This window comes from Anas acuta, chromosome 7 (assembly GCF_963932015.1).
Source record: "Anas acuta chromosome 7, bAnaAcu1.1, whole genome shotgun sequence".
Lineage (NCBI taxonomy): Eukaryota > Metazoa > Chordata > Aves > Anseriformes > Anatidae > Anas > Anas acuta.
The window spans coordinates 19980974-20000507 of NC_088985.1; the positions used below are offsets into that span (position 1 = coordinate 19980974).

Here is a 19534-nt window from a genome sequence, read left to right on the forward strand (position 1 = left end):
TGCTGTTTGTAAAGGCATACAGTTGCATTTAAGCAAACAGCTCTTCTGAAAAACAAGAGAAAGGGAGAGAAGACACATGTGCACACACAAAACAAACACGCCTTTAGCTTTAATTCCTTTGTACATACAAATGAACAGAGCAATCAAGAGATGCAGAGCTTCAGGCAATACCTTAGAAGGTAATTATTCAATTATTTTATGTCACCTTTGCATCATTGATTAATGATTCTAGTAGCTGGTGAACTGGATTCTGTTCTGTTTTGACAGAAAATGAAAGTTTTTATTTAATCTGTGGTAATTTCAAGCTGCCTGGTATTTCAATGCAAGACTTTTAGGTACAAGACTGTCCTGGTGGGGGTTCTCTAGTACCCCTCTTTGTCAGATCTTTATTACTCACCTGGAAGAAAAATGAACCCTGTTCTCCAAATGAGAAGAACTGACTCAGCCCAAGGGCTCTACTATTTCTAATAGTGCAAATATATTTAATTCTGTTGGGGGTGTTAACACAAAATGAAGAAATGGATTTGGCACCAGTGACTGTTAGTGGTTTGACAGTGCAGAAGGGCAGGAACGTACTTGGGCTTAGAGTTTAATAGGCCTTAAAGGAGAAGTATATGCTCTTTCCCTCTCAAGGCCTGCTAATGTGTCCCAATCCTGCCTTAGGTGGAGTACCATAGTGGTTATTTGTGCCAGACCACGTTAGTGATTGTGTGCGGGCCCCCTTCACAGTCCATGTGCCTCCCAAACACACACACGTGATGTCTGTTATCTCTAGTTTGAATTTTTCACTCTGGCAATGTTTTCAGTACAGTTCTGAGACTGTGATTTTGTGGTGCTCCTGCTGCGCTGGAAACACTTTCTGAGGCTGACCTTCCTCTTGCACATTGTGCAGTCTTCATCTAGGATAAAGTTCCAGGAATTGTATGTAGAGTTTGATCACTGTCACCTGCTGCAACTTATTTGTCTGTCAGCTGCAGATTTTCTAATGTTTTCAACCTATCTCATGGCTCTGCCTAGGTCTTCCCTATGAACTGTTCTTGACTCGTCTCTGCTGTTTTCCAGCAGCAGCTTTGCCTCCTGCCCTGTGCTAGCCAGCATGTGGTTTTATGCCATGCATGCAGCCAAAGGGCTCTCACTGGAGCGCTTTACCTGACTGCTCTATCTATATGGCTAAGAGTCAACCTGCTGTGCCTTGTGTCTTACACTGGTGTTCAGATTAGTATAAACTGTAAACAGGAGAGCTGGATTGACATGAGTGCTTTTAGCTTTATTGGCATGTTAGTCCTACTCCAAACAGTACAATTTTGGCACTTACCCAACTGCTTCCTGAGCTTTACCCTACATGATTTCAGTTCCATATTTCTGGTTTGAATTGTCCCATATCCCTATTCCTGTAGGCTCTTTTCTCTTCCCTATTAATATTCCACATTAAGAGGGTTAAAGACATAAGTCATACTTGCCTTTGTTTTTCTTTGCTGTTTTTCTTACCACTTATATTTTCCTGCTCCCTTTTTGCTCTGCCTTTTTTTTTCCCTGCCCATTCCCCTTTACCCACGCTTACCTGCCTAGATCTACTTGAGAATCTCCTTTCTTATTATAATGTTTCCATCTGTCCCCGCTTTCTGCTGTCTGCTCGGAGTCCCATGATAGCCATATATGCAACCGAACAAAATAAATAAAATTTAAAAAGCAGCAGAGTTAGAGTGAAATTGGTCAAATGGCTCTTTGATGTGGATCAGAGTGCTGGACTTGCTGAGGCAGATTTCTTAGAAGTCTGGATTTCAACTTTGTGTCCATTTAGCTATTTTATGCAACTGCCTGATGTTTCATTATTCAGTTACCTTCCATTTGGGAAGAAGCAATCTTTCTGCTATTTAATTACTTCAGGAAGCCCTGTGGTTCACTAATGTGAGCAGAATTCCCCAGCACTCTCGGTGCAAGCATACATGCCTCTAACCACGTAATGGCCTGCACACACGTGGGTACTGCAGCTCAGAGAGCTCTGTGGTGGCATAACCCTGTGGAGACAGGCATTCCTGTGGGATCTGTGGGAGAGGTGACTGGAAATGCTAGATTCCTCTTAAAATTAATTTGGAGTGGGAAGAGGAAGAAAGTGAAGTGATTTTCATTAAAAATTGCCCACGGTAATCTTCCAATGTTGTTGTTTTTACTCCAGAATGTCACCAACCTTCTGTTCCCATCCAAGTGATTTTAAAATGACTCCATTTTGTTGGTGAAAAAAATTGCTTTTCAGTAAATAAAATAAAATGTCGAAGCAAGATTTTATTTGAATTATTAATGAATTTATTTATTATTTATGTCAATTTTAAATATTGATCAAAATAGTAATCACCCTTTTGAATTCTTGCATCTTTCTATTTCATACAGTTTTCATTCTGTACTGAATTTTAAAACAAAAAACTTCTAATAGTTTTACCAAGTTATGCTGGCATCTGAGACTGAAAGCTTATATAGCTGTGCAGGTCTGTTTCAGCTGATCTGAGTCAGCCTGTTCTGGGATGGAGGCAAGGAAGACTGTAGGTTTGCTTCCAGCAATAGAGTACAATAGGAACAAAGGCAGAAAGCCAAGCTGAAATTTGCAGATTCTAGAGAAGCACACCTGCTCTATATATTTTTATTATAGTGATATTGAGATTTCATATGATTTTCTAGAACCAATGCTATTTCTGGGCCATTTCCGCATGTGCAAAAATTAATACAGGACCTCAGTTCTAGGGAAGTTTGGTAGAGGTAAGATTATTGAGATTGTAAGAATAAACCGCTTTGTGCTACTTCCCATGCTTGTCAATCCATTCTCACAAGAACATTGCAATAGATTTCTGAGCTAGCAAAATTCTTGTTATGATCTAATCCTCAGATCTAATCCTTTTTTAGTATGTAAGGCAGTATTAGGATTTTAAAGTTTGGAGAATTTTACAGTTTTGTAGTATTATGAAGGGATTTTCAAGGGTGTTTCACCTGTGAGTAGGCTAATAGGATGGTGATTTGCTTCTGCATCCTTTCTTGGAAATGTAGAAAGTGCCAGCTCAAAGTTCTTGTGCAAACCTGGCATAGCAGTGAATTGGCCTTAATCCTCCCAGTTAACTATGCTAGTCAGTAGACTGTTTGCTCTTCTTAAGCTCAGTATATGTAGAAGATTGACTCAACATACAAGAAAAACAAGGAGTGTCTTGCCTCTAAATGTTAGGAAAATTCCTTTCAATTAAGTACTGCTTGATTTAAAATCAGAACTTGTTCTTAAGTTTCTCACAACCTGCACAATTTTTCAAATCATTAGGCTCTTCTAGTCTATCTGTTGTTCTGTTGTTTTATTTTTATTTTTTTCCTGCACCATCTCAGCCATAAAAGTTGTTCCAGATGAAAGTCTTTTTTTTTCTCCATCAAAATTGGTCAAATCCCAAGAAAACTTTCTATGAGCTGGCGTATATACTGAAGAACTATTTTGTTGAAAAATTCCCAACACATCTAAACTGTGGGTTAGAAATTCCTCCATTCTAAGGCCCAAGTTAGCTTGCTCAGGAGTAAGAAAAAGGAGGTGAATTTTAGGGATGCTAAGGAAGGTGTGTTTTTTGTTTGTTTGTTTTGTTTTTACTATTCCAGAATGTTTAACTAAATCTTTATTTTAAAGCAACTAGAATCATAGACTCGTATATTTTGACTGGTATCCTGTATAATATAGGAAGGAAAAATGCTAATGCAAGGAGTTTTGTTACTCAGATTTGGAGAGATAAATACCAAGAATATTAGATCCTTTCCTTGTTTATTGCTTCTTGGAATCAATTTGAAGGATTTTTGCAAGTGCAGATTTCATTTTTACAAGTATTTGTCTTTTCTCTGTATTGTAAATATACATATATTTGTTATATGACACTGTTCTTATGCATGGTGCTGTGTAAGTCACTCTTTCCCCAGTGCTTCAACTCCCTGTCTTTGTAGAGTCACTGTTGCTGACAAGGCTTTACAGTGCTGACTTCTGCAACGTTTGTAAGGTCCTTATGTTCTATAGTGATGTTGCTATATAGTGATGTTCCCCAGGTAGATGGGGAAGGGGCAGAGTTACATGGGAGGGGGCGGGGAAGGACATCAGACTTTCCCGCTACTAGTGTCCGGGAGGCATGCACTGTCAATCACATGATGATTTTGTGGCTGCATCCCTATAGATTTGCCAATCAAGAGGCCAGCTGTTTTGGTACAAATACATATCCTTCTACATCATTGGGTTTTGCTCCCTGATGTCCCTGTCTCTTGTGTTACCCACTCCTGGCTTTGTTATGCTTACTTCCATACTAGGTTACTTTCAAGTGCTCTGTGGCAGTTGTGCAGGGACATACAGCATTGGAAGGAGTGCTGCTCTTTGGAAAAGAGCACTTCTACATCTGTGAGTGCTTTGTATTATCCCCTTTAGAAGAGGTCTACTGTACACGACACTGCTTGTCCAGGTGAGTCATTCTTTCCTCTCAGAGATCTGCTTGGTTAACTACAGAATTGACACATGCAGCCCTAGATTTCTCATAGACTTTGGGGGATTCCAAAAACAATATTAGCACAGCAAGAAGTTTGCTATTGTTTCCATATTTGCAGAATTGTTTAGCCTAATTTACTGTAGATGCTTGTCCATAGGCTTAGGAGGTGCATTAAGGACTCCCAACTCCAACAGGTGGAGATGGTGAGCAGTCTAACACGTTTCTTTTATTATTTTTTTTTTAATTCTTTTAAAGTGTTGTTAATGTTCCTTTCTGGCTGCCTCCCATCTTTTATTCATATGGAATAGTCATTACAAGAGCCTTTCACTTCATTGTCTAATAAGTTTTTGTTTGTTTCTCCAAGACAGAATCATAATTAATATTTGGCACACTGCTATCATCTTTGACTCATGATTTATTGATACTGATCAATATTGAAAATGAGTCTGTTAGACTTATCTCTTTGCTCATACTGTGTGTTCATGTGCAAAGCCCAGTGGGACAGTGAGTAACTCAGTGCTTTTATTCCATGACTATCTGTCTGTTCTGCATCCGATTCTTACTAAATCCAATACCAGTCAATCTGATCAGGTGACTTACATATTGATTGGACTGAATCTGACTTGGTTTGATTTTTTTATGGGACTTGCTGTGGGATAGATTGTAGATATCAGCTGCAGTACATGTACATACCTAAAGTAATAATGAATTAAATGCTTAATTATTAGTTCCAATTAATAGCTGTTTAATAGCAGCAGCATGTCCACATGATGCTTGCCTTTGACCCACCCAACTCCTTTCATTGCTACTTCTTAGACTTCAGTGTGTGTAAAACATTGCTGTCTGCCTATTTGCATACATTAAAATAATTCCAAATCTACCCTCAGCCTCCACAAGTTATTTTTTATTAAGTACTAGCACAGAATCTGCTTTCAGTATTTGCCTTTATCTTCATCTGTACCCCAATTTATCATGCTATCTCTTAGTATTTTTTTTCTTCCTAGAAAGAGGACTTGCCATGTTCACAAAGTTTTTCTGATCTTTTCTCCGTTTGAAATTTGTTTTTCTTATTTTTTCTTTTTTTTCACAGCATCAGTGATCCATTCATTTTCAACTTATGTCATAAAGATCATGCTGTGGGAGACCAGGTGTGTTCCCGTTACTTGTATCATGATATAAAAGAGATTCGTCTGATGCGCTTCCTTCTGCAGGTAGGAATTAACATGCATGGTCAATTGAATGAAAGCTGCAGCAGCAGTAATGGCATGTGACTGAAAACTACTTACATAATTTTCACTAATTCTACTGAGATTTCTTTCAGAAAAAAAAATACACCACCCTCACTGTAGTGGTTAGCCCATTAGTTATTAGGCTGATAATGTTCTTTACAGTTCATCTCAATATTTTTGAAAATAAGTCTTGAAGTCCTGTTTTGATTGAAGATCACAGTAAATGTCTATTTTTTCAGTAATAGTTCCCATATACCAGTGGATGTGGACATAAGTGGGCTACAAGTATGCATCACTTACTTACCTGAGCCTCTTGGAGTAGCTTGTGCATATGAGTCAGTATCTGAATCATAACACAGCTTTTAGCTATGTTACCCAGAAGTTATTCATTAGCAGTGGCTTGGTACCCTTTTAGCTTTGTCTGGTTTAGGTAAGCTTATGACAAGAATCACAGAAGTGCAGCTAGAGCTCCTTGAAACACCAGAGCCTGTATTTTGCTTTAGAGCATCTTGGTACAGCCTAAAGAGTAATTCACAGGTTTTGTTTGACAAAAATGCAGTGTTTTGAAACAGCCATAAACAGGTATCTGTTCATTTAATCCATTTTTGGAAGGTAGTTCAACAGAAAAGTAAGAAATAATTCAGAAAATTTGAAAACTGAGAGAATGGTGCTGATGACTGTCTTAAGTCATGCAGTATGGCACTCATCCCCATTTTATTTTATATTTAATTATGTATGCAAAATGGAAAATTCTAGTAGATCAGACCCGATTAAGGGTATGTTATATCTCAGTGGTTAGGTTACTTTCCAAGCATGTACAGGAATGTTAAGTCTTGCTCTGAGTAACTGCACAAAGGTTTTCTTACATCACTGATGAGCAACCAGAGTAACAGAACTGTCACCTCTTTTGTAAATAAATTCAAAGTTGTCAGTGGAATCTTGCTTTCTTCTCATGTATTTGTATGCCTTTGGACTTTTTAAAACATGTGAAATGGAAATGTTTTGCGGGACTCAGAGTGGAAAAAATGGAGATAAGTAAAAATAGTCATAGATTGAGCCTTGGACAAAAAAAGGGGTGGTGGGAGGGGGACGATATAGGTGGTTCTATGTGTTGTGTTGTTTTTTTTTCAGTTGTGTTTTGTGTGTGGTTTTATTATTATTTATTTCTATTAATGACCTGAAAATTAATTAATTAATTTCTATTAATGACCTGAAAATATCTGTAGCACTCTAAAATTCTGGCACCAGGACCCAATGCCAAAAATTGCTCTAAAAATATAGTATGGAAAAAAGAAGAAAGCTAATATTTGTGCTTTCCCTAGAGGGCAGGTGGATCAGTTGTTTAGGCAGCAGCAAAGCAGCAGAGAGCTGATGTCCTATTCGTGCACATAGGCAAGCAAAGAGCAACACAATGTGAAACCACACAGCCTGATGCTGGAATGGCCACACTTTGAGCAGAGTTGGTTTGGAAAACCAAGCTTCAGACCCAATGCTTCAACCTGTTTATTGTCATAGCAGCTCTCACATTGCCTTTCTGCTTTATACTTAATTTATGAAACATGTATGGACTGTTGCCATTTAGTTATCTTCTCAGGTTTGTATTACGCCTGACACATTTGGCCTGAAACTCATGTGTGGGTTCCCAGACACTACGCATCATTTGTAGTTATACTTGACTGACTTTGGTGGTGCGGAAAAGGGACAGATCACTGAGTAAATTACAGGTTTATATGCAAATGCTCAACAAACTGTGTGAGAGGATGTGGTGGAAAAAGAGGCTGAAGGTTTCAATTTTGATTATTTAAAGCTTCAGTAAGAAATGTCAAACTTGCCTTACTCTTCCATTTCTGAACTAAAATTGTTTGGTTACTTCCATCAAGATCATTATTCATTGAGGAAGTAGTACATGTGCTGTTTGAAAGGGGCTCTTATTTAACATCTCCCCTTCATGTGATTGTCTTTGTCAACTGGTTAGAAGTTAATGCTACTAGTGTCTTGTTAATCACACTGAAATTTCAAGACAAAAATGCTTCAGAAGTGGCAGGAGGTCGTGGGTGATAAAAACCAGTATCTGGAGCTTGGTTTTGCTTCGCAGGAGCATTTGCACTTTCAGTCATCCCAGTATGACCACTCCTACAGTTGGAGAAATTGGGGATATTAGACCTATTTTGCTATGCTTCACACTTAATACCAAGTCAAAAACAAACAAACAAAAAACCTTAAGAATTGGGCAGGCCATAGTGGACTCCTTGCAGTACTAGGACTAGCTCTGTGATTCTTCAAACTGTGACTGATTTTACCTTTCCAGGAGATCGCCTTAGAAATATTCTTCAAAAATGGCTACTCCAGATTTCTTGTATTCCATGACAATGACCGAAATAAGATATTTAAGAGGTAATCACTACTTCATAATATCACATGAACACCCAGGTTATAGTCTTTGTCTGTTGCCCCTGTTTATCCCAGCTTCAGATGTCTGCCTTTGTGCTGCCCCAAGGGCTCTTTTTTCAGTTTCAGCTCTTGTTCTTTAATGCATTAGACGTAAAGCTATGAAATTTTCCTTTTGCTGACTTGTGAATTCTTTGGAGCATTATACAGCCATTGATTTATCAAGGGGACTAATGCATTTGTAGAGCTCTTGTAGCACCCAATGGTGTGTTGTGGCATACGTCCCTGCATCCCAGGGAATTGCAATCTCACTGAGAGCAGAAATCTGTCTCTGTTTAACTTTATGGTACTGTGGGAAAGTACCGTAAACTTTCTTCCAACACACAAAGTACCATTAGATGCTTTAAGAATAAACTGATTTTGTATCAATATTTTGTAGTCTGACTCTGACTATCCTTAGTGTGGTGTTAAATTTTAACAATCGAATTTGTTATTGGAAAGACTTTTTTTTCCTTATGTGCTTTTTTGTGATGGGCAATTACATTAGATTCACTTACTGTTCTTTATGCAGGAAAAATACCTCAATATGTAGTATTTCCTTTGGTAAATTCTGCAGCCTGGACTGATTACTGTTAGTTTCCAAGCAATCATAGAATTTCCTTGTGCTCCTGAAATCACTGAACAGTTTCTAATGGAGCATTGCTTAAAACGCCAATGCAGATTTATCCACTTTTCCTTTCTAAACTGGCTGCATAGTGTGGCTACTTGGAATTACCAGATCCTGCTCCAGAGCCAGCTGCTTTGTTCAGTGCTTATCTTTGCTGTCTCTTGGCTCTGAGATGCATTTCCTGAGGTTGTCTTGCTGAGGCAGTTCAGGATAATGTTTTCATCCTCAGCTGACTGTCTTGCCCCTTGGCTGCAGGTACCAAACCTGTGTAGGTTTGGTACCCTCAGGGGTTTTATGTCTGATGTAATAAGCCCCCAGTCTCTGGGTTTAATTAATACCATCTTAAACAACCTGATCATAAGGTATAGCCCTGTATATCAATTCAAGGCCCTATCTAGGAGACAAACTTTTTATCCAGCCTATAGGCACTTTCTTAACATTACATATATGCTTTTCCTGTATTGTCTCACAGCTGGGTAGGTGAAATACTGTGACATCCTTTAGGAGGAAAGTTGCTGTTAAAATATGACATTATTTAATAGATTATATGCATATATAATTTTATGTACATATGTAATGCGTAAAGGTAACTGTTTAAATGATTGTAATGTTATCTTTTGTATCTCTGTAGATTTTGCTCTTTCCAACCTGCTTTGAAGTCAAAAGGGGTAACAGAAGACTCCTTGAATATAAGGTAAATACAGGGAATACTGGATAACAGTAGATAACAAATGCAACTGTGTGAATAAGTCATACCTTAAAAAAATGCATCTTGAAACTTAGCTGTTTGTGCCCCCTATTTTAAAGATTCAAATGTGTCCCCTGAATTCTGAAAAGCATTCCAGTGTACAGCATCCATAATATGAAGGCAAGAGGAATGTGCTAAGTAGCTGACTGGGCATATTTAATAATTATTACCTCCTTAATATGACTTTATTGGTAAAGTCTACACAGATGGTTACTGTGGGAAAGAGAGTCAGTGTGGTGAGGTTAGAGAGGTAATCCATAATGTTTCTGCATAATGGCCTCTTTATTGCACGTTTAGAGCAGACAGTGACTGATGTGCACATGGACGTTTTGGCATGTTACAGTAATTGTGCAGTGGAGATTCCAATTTGATGTCCCTCTGTTTTACCACTGCAGGAAAAGAAAGCTTTCTTCCAGTGGGAGGTGACAGAGCATGTTCTGTGCTGACCTTCAGTTACTTAGTTTTAGAGACTATTAGGATCTGCTTCTAAAGCTGAGTATCTTTAAATGAAGAGAACTGCAAAAAAAGGGAGGTGGACAGCTTTTTTATTAGTTTTCACCACATTGTATGGGATGTGGCCTGTGGAGTGCTTGGTAGATTTCAGGGATCTTCACCTTTTAATCTCCATTGCTCTTGGTTATCCTTTGCAGTGGAATTGGGAGTAAGGAGTAAAGGGAAGCTGAGCTTCTTTGAGGGGCTGGGTATTATGTTCTTTAACTTGTTCATCTTGTCTTTCTCACCCTGACATGTCTTCAGGCAGGAACAGCACAGGTCTTTCTCTTGTACTAAGTAAAGCGTTTCTATGCGTTTGATGGGGTCGACAAACTCTTCTTTTTCTACTGAATCAGGGAAAGGGTTTCTTTCTGCATTCAGTTTATTGAGCTTGGGGAGCTTTTTCACACTGTTTGGGATGGTGGTCAATAAGTTGTCAAAGAGACCTAATTCCTTAAGTTCCTGCAGGGCCCCAAGGTTGCTGGGGATGCATTCAAGACAGTTCAAGCCAAGGTTGAGAAAACGCAGGTTCTTGAGAAGGTGCAACTCCTCTGGCAGACTTTTAGTTGTCAGCTTGTTATTGCAAATATTCAGGTAGAAAAGGTTCTGTAGTGTACCTATTGTCTTGGGCAGCTCTTCGAGCTGATTACTGTGCAGGTCCAGCCAGCGCAGTTTCTGGAACTTCTCAATGCTGTTTGGGATCTTTTTAAGCATGTTTCTGCTCAAATCAAGTTCATCCACATCAGCCAGTTTCAGAATGCATTTGGGAAAGGTGGTGATACCCATCTTGCTTAAGTCAAGACGGCGCCCTCCGTCATAAGAGATTCTGATGGAATTTTTAGCAATTTTCAAGGTAATTTTTTTCCCTTTTGGTCCCTTTGCTTTCCCCTTGGCCATATCTCTTCAGAGAGAGGAGAAACACACCAGAATCTGGATGAAGTGTGGGAATCCCAGCAAAGCCTTTGAAAGCAGTGGCAGTTACTTCCTAATTAAAAACAAAATAATGAGTTAGTCATGAATTAGCATGTGACCAAAAGTCTCTTCAGAAGTTGTTGGTTTTTTGTTTGTTTGTTTGTTTGTTTTTATTAAGGGTCAGGACTTTTCAGTCCCAGGGCTGCAGCTCTGAAAGGTTTTCCTGAAAGAAGTATTTTGAGTAGGTAAAATTCTAATTATTAAAAATGTTATCTTACTGCATCATAACACTTGCATTGCACTATACAGCAATGTAAGTATTACAAGATGAAATTGGAAATATAAGTGGGAAAAACTTGCTGTCTTTCACCCCTAGGTACAGGTTTGAGCCCAGCATGTAATGAAACTGAACAAAATGTGTTGTTACCCATTCACTGTTTGAGGACCTGGCTGAAATGTATGGGTCTCAATTCAGTCCTTGAGGACTGCATTAAAAGAAGCCATCCAAAATAGTGCTTATTCTACCAGACCAATGGGTTGCCTTCTTTTCAGGCCTGGCATCTGAGGATAGGTTTGTTAAATGTCCTGTTTAGTGGACCTGAGACTTGAAAAATGAAATGTTTAAAGGGAATGATTAAAAGTGGTTTGGTTTTCGTTTGTTTATTTGTTTTGTTTTTTATGCAACTGGGATCTTGGAAACCTAGTGGGCTCCCAGGTTTTGCTTGCAGTTCACACATTTTCTACAGGGCAGACTGAACAGGGAGGGGGCAGTCAGTGTTTGTGTTGTTTAATGATATGTTAAACCAGACCTCAGTCAGTGTCTCTGTGCTCCTAAGGACAGACTGTGGATATTCTAACCTTGTCTTTCCACGCATGCAGTGGGATAGATGGACTCACATGGTGAGGGTGCCCTGCCCTTAAAAAATATATGTAGGTGTTCTGGTCAGAATTCTGGTTATTACTGATGCTAAGCACATGCTATGTGCTTTGAATTGAGGCCTGCATGAGTAGTAGTCCACTGTAGTCTTATGGTTGGTGACCTGTCTGTATACATGAAGGTCATCAAATATAGCCAATAGTTAGAGCTAGTGACAGAAGATCCCCTAGAAATGGATGACAATGTCCCTATCAGCCAGAGAGCTGAGAGGAGCATGGGTTAAACTGGCTAATCACAGGGATGGTCTTGGTGCTCTGACATTTAGTTGTGAAGAGACAAATCACAGCTTTGATGAATGATTGCAACAAAATATGGATTTGTCTACAGTACATTTCCATTTTAGAAAGACTTCATTACAAACCCTTCAGGCTTTTTGGCTACTCATTAATCATGTGCAAATACATGATGGGGAAGCTGAGGCTACAACTATGGCATTCAGCTCCTTTCAATTACATGCCATAGCCAAAAATGATGCAAAAACAAGTGAGATCTCTGCCAGTTACTATCTGTCCTCCTGGGAGCTCTGTAATGAGGCAAGTGCTTCTAGAAGCAGCACAGTGGGGTCAGTCTTGCCCTGAGGGTATATTCCAAAATTGAATCTTTCTGTTATTTATTTATAAAAGGACTTAAACACAGTTAAATCTTTCACACCCACATTTCTGTCTCTCACCAGTAATTACTGGGTTATATTAATGTTATATCACAAGGCCTCTCACCTTTTGCTATATATAATCTTACTTGGCTATATTTAAGCTTACTGGGCTCCAAGGGCAGTGTCTATGCTATTTCTTCCATTGAAGACTGGGAACCGAGGCACAGAAATACTCTACTATGGAAAATTATGCACTTCTCCATCTTTGTGGATGTTAGCTTAAATAATTTGACCAGGATTGTGCAGGAAGTTCTGGAGACCAAAACAATAGGTTGTTTTAATCAAAATTCTCATATTTTAAGGAGTTGATGGAAAAAGATCTTCAGGTCAACTGCATTACGCTTTGGCAGAAAATACATATTTTTTTTCTAAATTCAATATAATCTCTTAAAATGCTTTTTAAAACATCTTTAAAACTCTCAGAAAACATTTTGTTCAGTTTCTAGTGATTTTTTTTTTTTTCTGTAACTTTTCATTGAAAATCCAGAGGAAGGGGATGGGAGGAGTGCTCTGCTTTGATCCTAAACAATTTCATTTACATAGATAAACAAATTCAGCCTTTTGTGCAGCTCTCTTAATGCTGGTTCCCAGTCCTGATATTACTCTGTACTGTGTGTACCTGTGAACACTAGAGGGAGCCTGGTGCAGAAGGTTGAATGCTGAAGGTAGGAGGCTGGTAAGAAGTAGCAGTACAATTTAACCTTTTGGGTACTTCTCTATTAATGACCCTTTGCTGACTTGTTATAAAATTTGAACCTAGGCCCTTCAGACTCTTAGAAGTCCAGAGAGGTTATTAATTTTCCTGAAGACAGATCACTTAATATGATGCATAGCGTAATGCCCCAGACTTTAAAATGATTTAACTACTTGGGTCATGCCTCTTTGAGTTGGATTTTTAAAAATCCTACCTTGGACCTCTAAGATGCACTGACCAGGAAAACATATGTCCCTTCACTGTGCTGACGCTTTCCAAAGGCTATTTCCTTTGGGTTAAAAGTAGTATTCAGGTTTCAAATGTATTAAAAAATATATATATATTTTCAGTCCTGGAGACAGGGATTAGCATTAGAGTTCTGCAGAAACACTGCACAGCACCAGACAGCTTGAAGGGTATGAATAGCTCTCTTGTCTCTGCATGCTTGTAAACTAATTATCAGTGTTTCGCAGGGCTGTCGCTGGAGATAATGGAGCTTACTTAGCCGTGTCTCATTTTCTTTAGCTCCGCATAAGAAGGCTCCAGTTCTGTAGCCACTGGTATTAAAAATTCAGGAATTGCAGGAGCCCTCCTTGCTGTAAATTTTAATTATGCCTGTTCAGTCTCATGCTCACAGTGCATCTCCGGTGCTAGCAGAGGGAAAGGTACATGTGTGACCCACTGCCTAAGAAATGGTGGTGCCAAGAGGAAACTCTACTTGTAGTTTTCTCTAGACACTGACACTCTGAGCTGCTGGCAGGCTTTTGTCCAAGGATGAGGGTGCTGCATTTCTAGGTTGATAAGGTCTTGGTAAAGAAGATCTTGACTGGGAAACTCTTTCCCTTTACATCCATACCTGGCAAAGTCTTTAGTCTGGACTGGACTTTTAAAAGGCTAGAGCTTTAGGAATGTTTCACAGGTCCAGAGCTTTGAGGCTGACCTGATAGAGAAACTACAAGAAAATCCATGTCTATTGTATCACACTGCCTGTGGTGCTTTGTGTTGCTGGGAACAGACCTTGAGCATCAGGACTAGGGCTGTGAGGCAAGAAAGGCTTGCACAGGGCCCTGCCATGACCCACTGTAGCTTAGGCCTGCCATAAGAAGGAGATCCACTGCTGGAAAAATACAGATTAGGACCCTAGTGCACAATCTTCTGCCTGAACCTTCCTCTTTCCTTTCTCAGCCTAGTGCTGGCAGGAAGAGACAGGCCTTCTATCCATGACACTGGGTGTTTCAAGATCTCCTCTGTGGTTCTCCCTGTTCTTTTCCTCCCCTAGGTTGCTCCTTCCTACTTTACTGCTCCCAAAGCTGTACAGAACCATCCTGATCCCTTCTTAAACCAGCCTGTGAAGAAAGTTTTCTCTCTCTCCCTCTCCCCTCACTCTGGAAGGTTACATGTTGCAGAGTGGGCTTGCCTGGTCCAGCGGCACCACTCTGTGATCAGGAGGTCAGCAAGGTGACATGTTCCAGCTCTATGGAGATACTTCCGTGTACAGCTTAAAACCCACGTTCATACAGTGAATAATTTTGCATGAAGCCAAGCGGTTCCAAACTGGGGAGGATTTTATTTCCTTGCTTACAAGCCTGTTACCACTTCTTTGTTGTTGGATACGACCTGTTGTGGAAGAGAGATTAATTCACTGACTATCTTAGATGTAGTCTCTTGCTAACAGGCTGTGTTAGACTAAATCCTACCATGAACAAATAGATACTTTCTTTAATTTTATTACTTTTCTAGATGACTTCAGAGCCACTGTGCTATCACACAGTGCAAGGTCACTTATAAAACCAGTGCCCACCAAGGATAAACAAAAATATTCTTATCTCAGCAATTCTGTCAGGCTGCCCCCCTGCACAATGTCTTACCGGCTAGCAGCTAGGAGGACTTTAAAAGCCAGGGTACAGATGTCACAAGCTGATAGTTTTTTTCAGTAGTGTGGGATGAGCCTTCATGGTCTGTTACCGTGTAGTTGTCCTCTGGTCTGCTCTTCCTTGAGTAATGAGTTAGTCTTTCAGCTTGTAAAACAGGAGAGTGCAGGACAATTTCCTTTTCAGAGGCCTGTAAATGCTGAATCGTACTTCCTTGAAGGAAAATGGCAGCCCTTCAAGGAACTGTTGTGTATGTGAGTGTTGAGGGGAAGAGGGTGGTAAAACGGACTTCCCCAGCTACAGCGCCTCTATTCAGTTCTCTGTCCACAGCCTGTGAAACTTTTGTTCCTAAGCAACAGCAGTGCCAGGTCCTTGGAGATCATTAGCATAATGTTTGGTTCCAGCACGCAAGTTCAAGCTGGAAGGAAAAAAGCTGAACTGCATGTAGTGCCTGGAAATGTTAGATTTCAAATTATGCAGAAACAAAAAGCATCTGGACCTGGTTAGAGGCTGTTCATCAGCTTGTTGCCTTAACTGTCCATTTTAGTCGTTTGGCTATTTCATTTTACTTGGCTGTAGCACAGTGTGAAATGCCTGCACGTTTATGTTTGAACTCGCAATGTTTGTGATACCATCCTTAGGACATGCCAGACTGGATAGATACAAACTAGGAGGATGTTAGTTCAGCAGTGCAGCAGAGAGGCTATGAGCTGCAGTTTATGTTTGTCTATCTGTGACCCTTCAAAAGTGCAGCTGTTGCAACAATTTCCTCTTGTGCCATGTGAATTTACTAGATTTTGTCTCTGTAGCTGCAGCTACCAAGCTCTTGCTTTTAGTAACTGGTCACAATACTTCCAAAATATCTAGAGAAAAAGAATTATTGAAGGGAAATGGGCTTGTGTACCACCTATTGCCAAGAAGTACACAGAAATAATTTATTTACTCAGTGTCCTACAGAAATGCCTATTGTTTTCAACTGTAGAGAAGAAATTGTGTGGTCCTACTGTAACATCTCTGTTTTTTATAGCACAGAGCAAGAATACTCAGAAGGTAAACTGGTACAATCAGATAAAGAGGACCCCACACCTTTAATCAAAAGTAAACTAACCCAACACTGAGATTTGAGAGACTGGATTGCTTCACAGGGAAAGATGGTGTTAGAATAGAATAGTTTTGTTGGAAGCGACCTACAGAGATCATCAGTCCAACTGCCAGGCCACTAAAGGGCTAGCTAAAAGTTAATGATGTTATTAAGAGCACTATCCAAATGCCTCTCAAACACTGACAGGCATGGGGCATCAACCACCTTACTTGGAAGCCTATTCCAGTGTTTGCCAACCCTCCAAGTAAAGAAATATTTCTTAATATCTAGTCCCCATTAACCTCTTTGTAATTAACTTTGTTTAATAATAAGGCTTGGACCTAAAATGTGGTTTACCATGAAGGAGATTTTCTCATAATATTTTTCCTAATTGCAGACATTCTTTAAGGAAGGTGGGTTTTAGGAGAGCCTGGGCACTGGGCACTGTTTTGTAGACTTCAGAAGTCTGGAGGATGGAAGACAAAAAGAAAATGAAAGTAGCATTGGGAAATCTAAGAACCCAATGAAGTTTATTGGAATTTTAGTTTTAATTTCTGTGGGGGCAAAATCTTATCCTTTGAGATTATTTTATCCTTTGAGATTGTCTCCTCTGCAGTGAATCTCCAAATGGGTTGAGGTTCACCTGTTTCTAGCAAATGGAGGGCGCTTGCTATCACAAGAGTGAGATCATAGTCTGATGTTAATGGAAAAAAGGGATTAATAAATCACTTATGCATACTGTAACCAATGGTTGTCATTAGTACATATGCTTATATTGTGCTATGGCTAGTAACCTACAAATACCTTATAGATTTACATATGAGGGTACTCCTGTTAGATATGCGGGTACTTCTGTTGGTTCACATAACTTCACTTTCTCTTGAAGTTTAGTTATTTACATTTAGGAAGCACTTTTCCTATTTCTTTTTCAAACCAGACTTCTGTTTATTTATTTCTAAATGCACTTACCATGATTGGATAGCTGTTGTGGTTGGATAGCTGTTGATCTACTTTGTGCTTTTGCTGAGCTTCACCTAATGCAATTAATGGATGGGACCACTGGGAGTTGACAAAGGAGATCTTGGGACTTGGAGCGGGGAGCATCTTGTCTGGACCCCTGAGACCCAGAAAGGTGCCTCTTTCAGGGAGGATGACTACACTTAGCCTTGTGTGTTTTCATGAGGTGTTGAACACATCAGCCTCTCTGTTATATAGAAGCTTCCACTGAGAGAGGTTTGTTTTGGCTCTTGCGGAATCCTTATTATTGGGTTAGGGCGTGTGACAAACTAAAATAATGGTTCAGGAGGGGTTGTTTACCAGCACTTAACTACTGCCCATTCAATAAAACTGTAATGATCATAGACCATGACGCTGTTTTATTTAGGTCTTTGAGGCTGCTTTAAGACTAGCTTTGTAAACTTCTAGTGTGATCCAGTACAGAGCACAAGAATGCAAAATAACAGCTAGTTATTCCTGTAGTGGTTTTATAATCTATGGCTAAACTGATTCCTTTAAGCTTCAGGAAGTTAGTGACTTCATCTGTGAACTGACACCTTAGGGTTAGTGTAGAGCTATATACTCAAAGGGAAAAGCAACTTCTACCACCAGTTATGTTGTGTCATGTCATTAACCCTGTTTACTTTGGCAGGTCAAAAGTTTCTTTAATCCAGAAGCTGTTAGTTGACTCAGTTTGGTCTCTTACAGTAGACATGAGCAAATTCGTGGTCTTCAGATACTGACATACCTGGTTTAGTGTAGTTGAAATGTTACTTCTGTTTGCACAGAACTTTGACTCTTTCACCTTTTCAAGTGTATTTCTCTGTTTAGTATCTCCTTTTGGCTGGTTTGTTTTTATTTAAAGTTTCAGTAAAAGTTGCTCTGTATTTTGAGAAGAAAGTGCAGGAAAAAAAAGCTATTTACTCCTGTTTTGTTTTGTTTTGATTTTTAAAAATATAAGACTCCACCCTACTTTATCAGAACTACATTTGTTTAAAAGTGCTTTATGCACAAAGAATATCTTTCATATGGAGACTGAGACACCTTTGTTTTCAAGCCAGTGTTTTCAAAAAGCATCAGAAAAATAAGAACTTTCAAGAATAAGTCTTCAGAATATAGACAGTCTTAATGGTACCTGTCACTAATATGCTAGCTCTGCAGTAGGATGTGAATGAGAGCACTGAGCATTTAGCAGAATGGCTCGTCTCAGAACAGCTGAGAAGGTTACTGTCCTCCACTGTCCCTCTGCCTCTGCTGCAGGGTTGCCTTCTCTCCCTTTTAGTCAGCTTGTAAATTTTTTTAGCTTACTATGTGGCATCACTGCCACCATTTGCAGTGATATCTTAAGGCAAACAGAATTCATCTTCCACACCACCACCCTAATTTCTCATTTTTTTTTTTCTATTAAATATCATACTTCAGGTGGTGCTTCATTCAGGAGCAGGCTGGAAAGTAGCTTAGCCCTCCTTGTATAGGTAGGGAGGGGGACTGCCAGTGACAATCTCATCAGTCATCTGAAGCTGGCCAGACATGTTCTGGCCAGACAAAACCTTGCCACCTACTGAAAGCAGTAATGAAACTTTGATCCTGCAGCACTGACCTATTGACACTCTCTGATTTTGGAATGATTTGGTCAATGCTGAAACCTCAATATTCCTTAGTGTCGGTGTCCTCTTGTTTCCATGGGATGACAGCAGGGGCTCAGGGAGCACAAGCATTAATGTATTGATTTTCTCTTATTGTTCTGAAGCAATTATTTCAATCAATGTCTGTTCCATACAGGAAACACTCAGGAGGGGAAAAGACAATGCTCCAAAAGTGGCAGGTAAACTAAATCTTGGCTCCATGCGGTTAAGCAAAGAATTTCATCACCTGTGTCCACCCACAATTATATATATGTCTGTGTGTGCATGCATGCCTGCACTTCCAGGCATAAGCTGCTCACTGCTGGAGGTGAGGTTATTGGCAGGAGGAGCAGAGAATTTACATCTGGTTATTGCAGAGATTTTGTTCCTACTGTGAAACATACGGTGTGACTGGCAGATTAAGTGTGATTTTACACACATTTTAAAGCAGAAACCAAAGAGAGCTACCTAGTCAAATGATTACTCACAGATCTGTACATCTAAATCAATGCACCTCTCTCGATTTCATAGATTTTATACTGAGCTGAGAGATGCATTCACTCTCCTCTACCCCTGATCTTGGTGGCCCAAGACACACTGAAGAAATCTATACCCTCTTGTTTGTATGTAGCACTTTGTGCAGCCTTTCTGTACAGGCAGTTGTCCAGGATTTGCCAACGTACAGATTGCATGCATTTGGCTCTTTTAAATTGGGAAAAAGTTCTCTGTTATGCAAATGCAGCATAAAAGCACTGGGT

General features: G+C 39.6%; 2 protein-coding genes across 7 annotated transcripts in view; one reads left to right on the forward strand and one right to left on the reverse strand.

Moving 5' to 3' along the window:
- Positions 1-19534, forward strand: part of WDFY4 (WDFY family member 4) — a 145843-nt gene that overhangs the window by 97482 nt on the left and 28827 nt on the right. For 3 of the 5 annotated variants that reach the window (XM_068687821.1, XM_068687822.1, XM_068687823.1), the window contains 5 exons: positions 4312-4460; positions 5575-5695; positions 8022-8107; positions 9400-9462; positions 18934-18976. In XM_068687821.1, coding sequence (XP_068543922.1) covers positions 4312-4460; positions 5575-5695; positions 8022-8107; positions 9400-9462; positions 18934-18976 — 462 coding nt within the window. The other 2 variants (XR_011098173.1, XM_068687824.1) reach the window with 2 other exon arrangements.
- LRRC18 (leucine rich repeat containing 18) lies at positions 9460-17031 on the reverse strand. Of its 2 annotated transcripts, none has more exons than XM_068687854.1 (2): positions 15072-17031; positions 9460-10993 (listed from the first exon to the last, which is right to left on the reverse strand). In XM_068687854.1, exon 2 carries the CDS (start codon positions 10903-10905, stop codon positions 10117-10119), a length of 789 nt encoding a protein of 262 aa, XP_068543955.1. In that variant the 5' UTR covers positions 10906-10993; positions 15072-17031; the 3' UTR covers positions 9460-10116. The 2 variants fall into 2 exon arrangements, with proteins under 2 accessions (XP_068543955.1, XP_068543956.1); XM_068687855.1 differs by lacking the exon at positions 15072-17031 and adding an exon at positions 11228-11416 and having other exon boundaries at positions 9460-11197.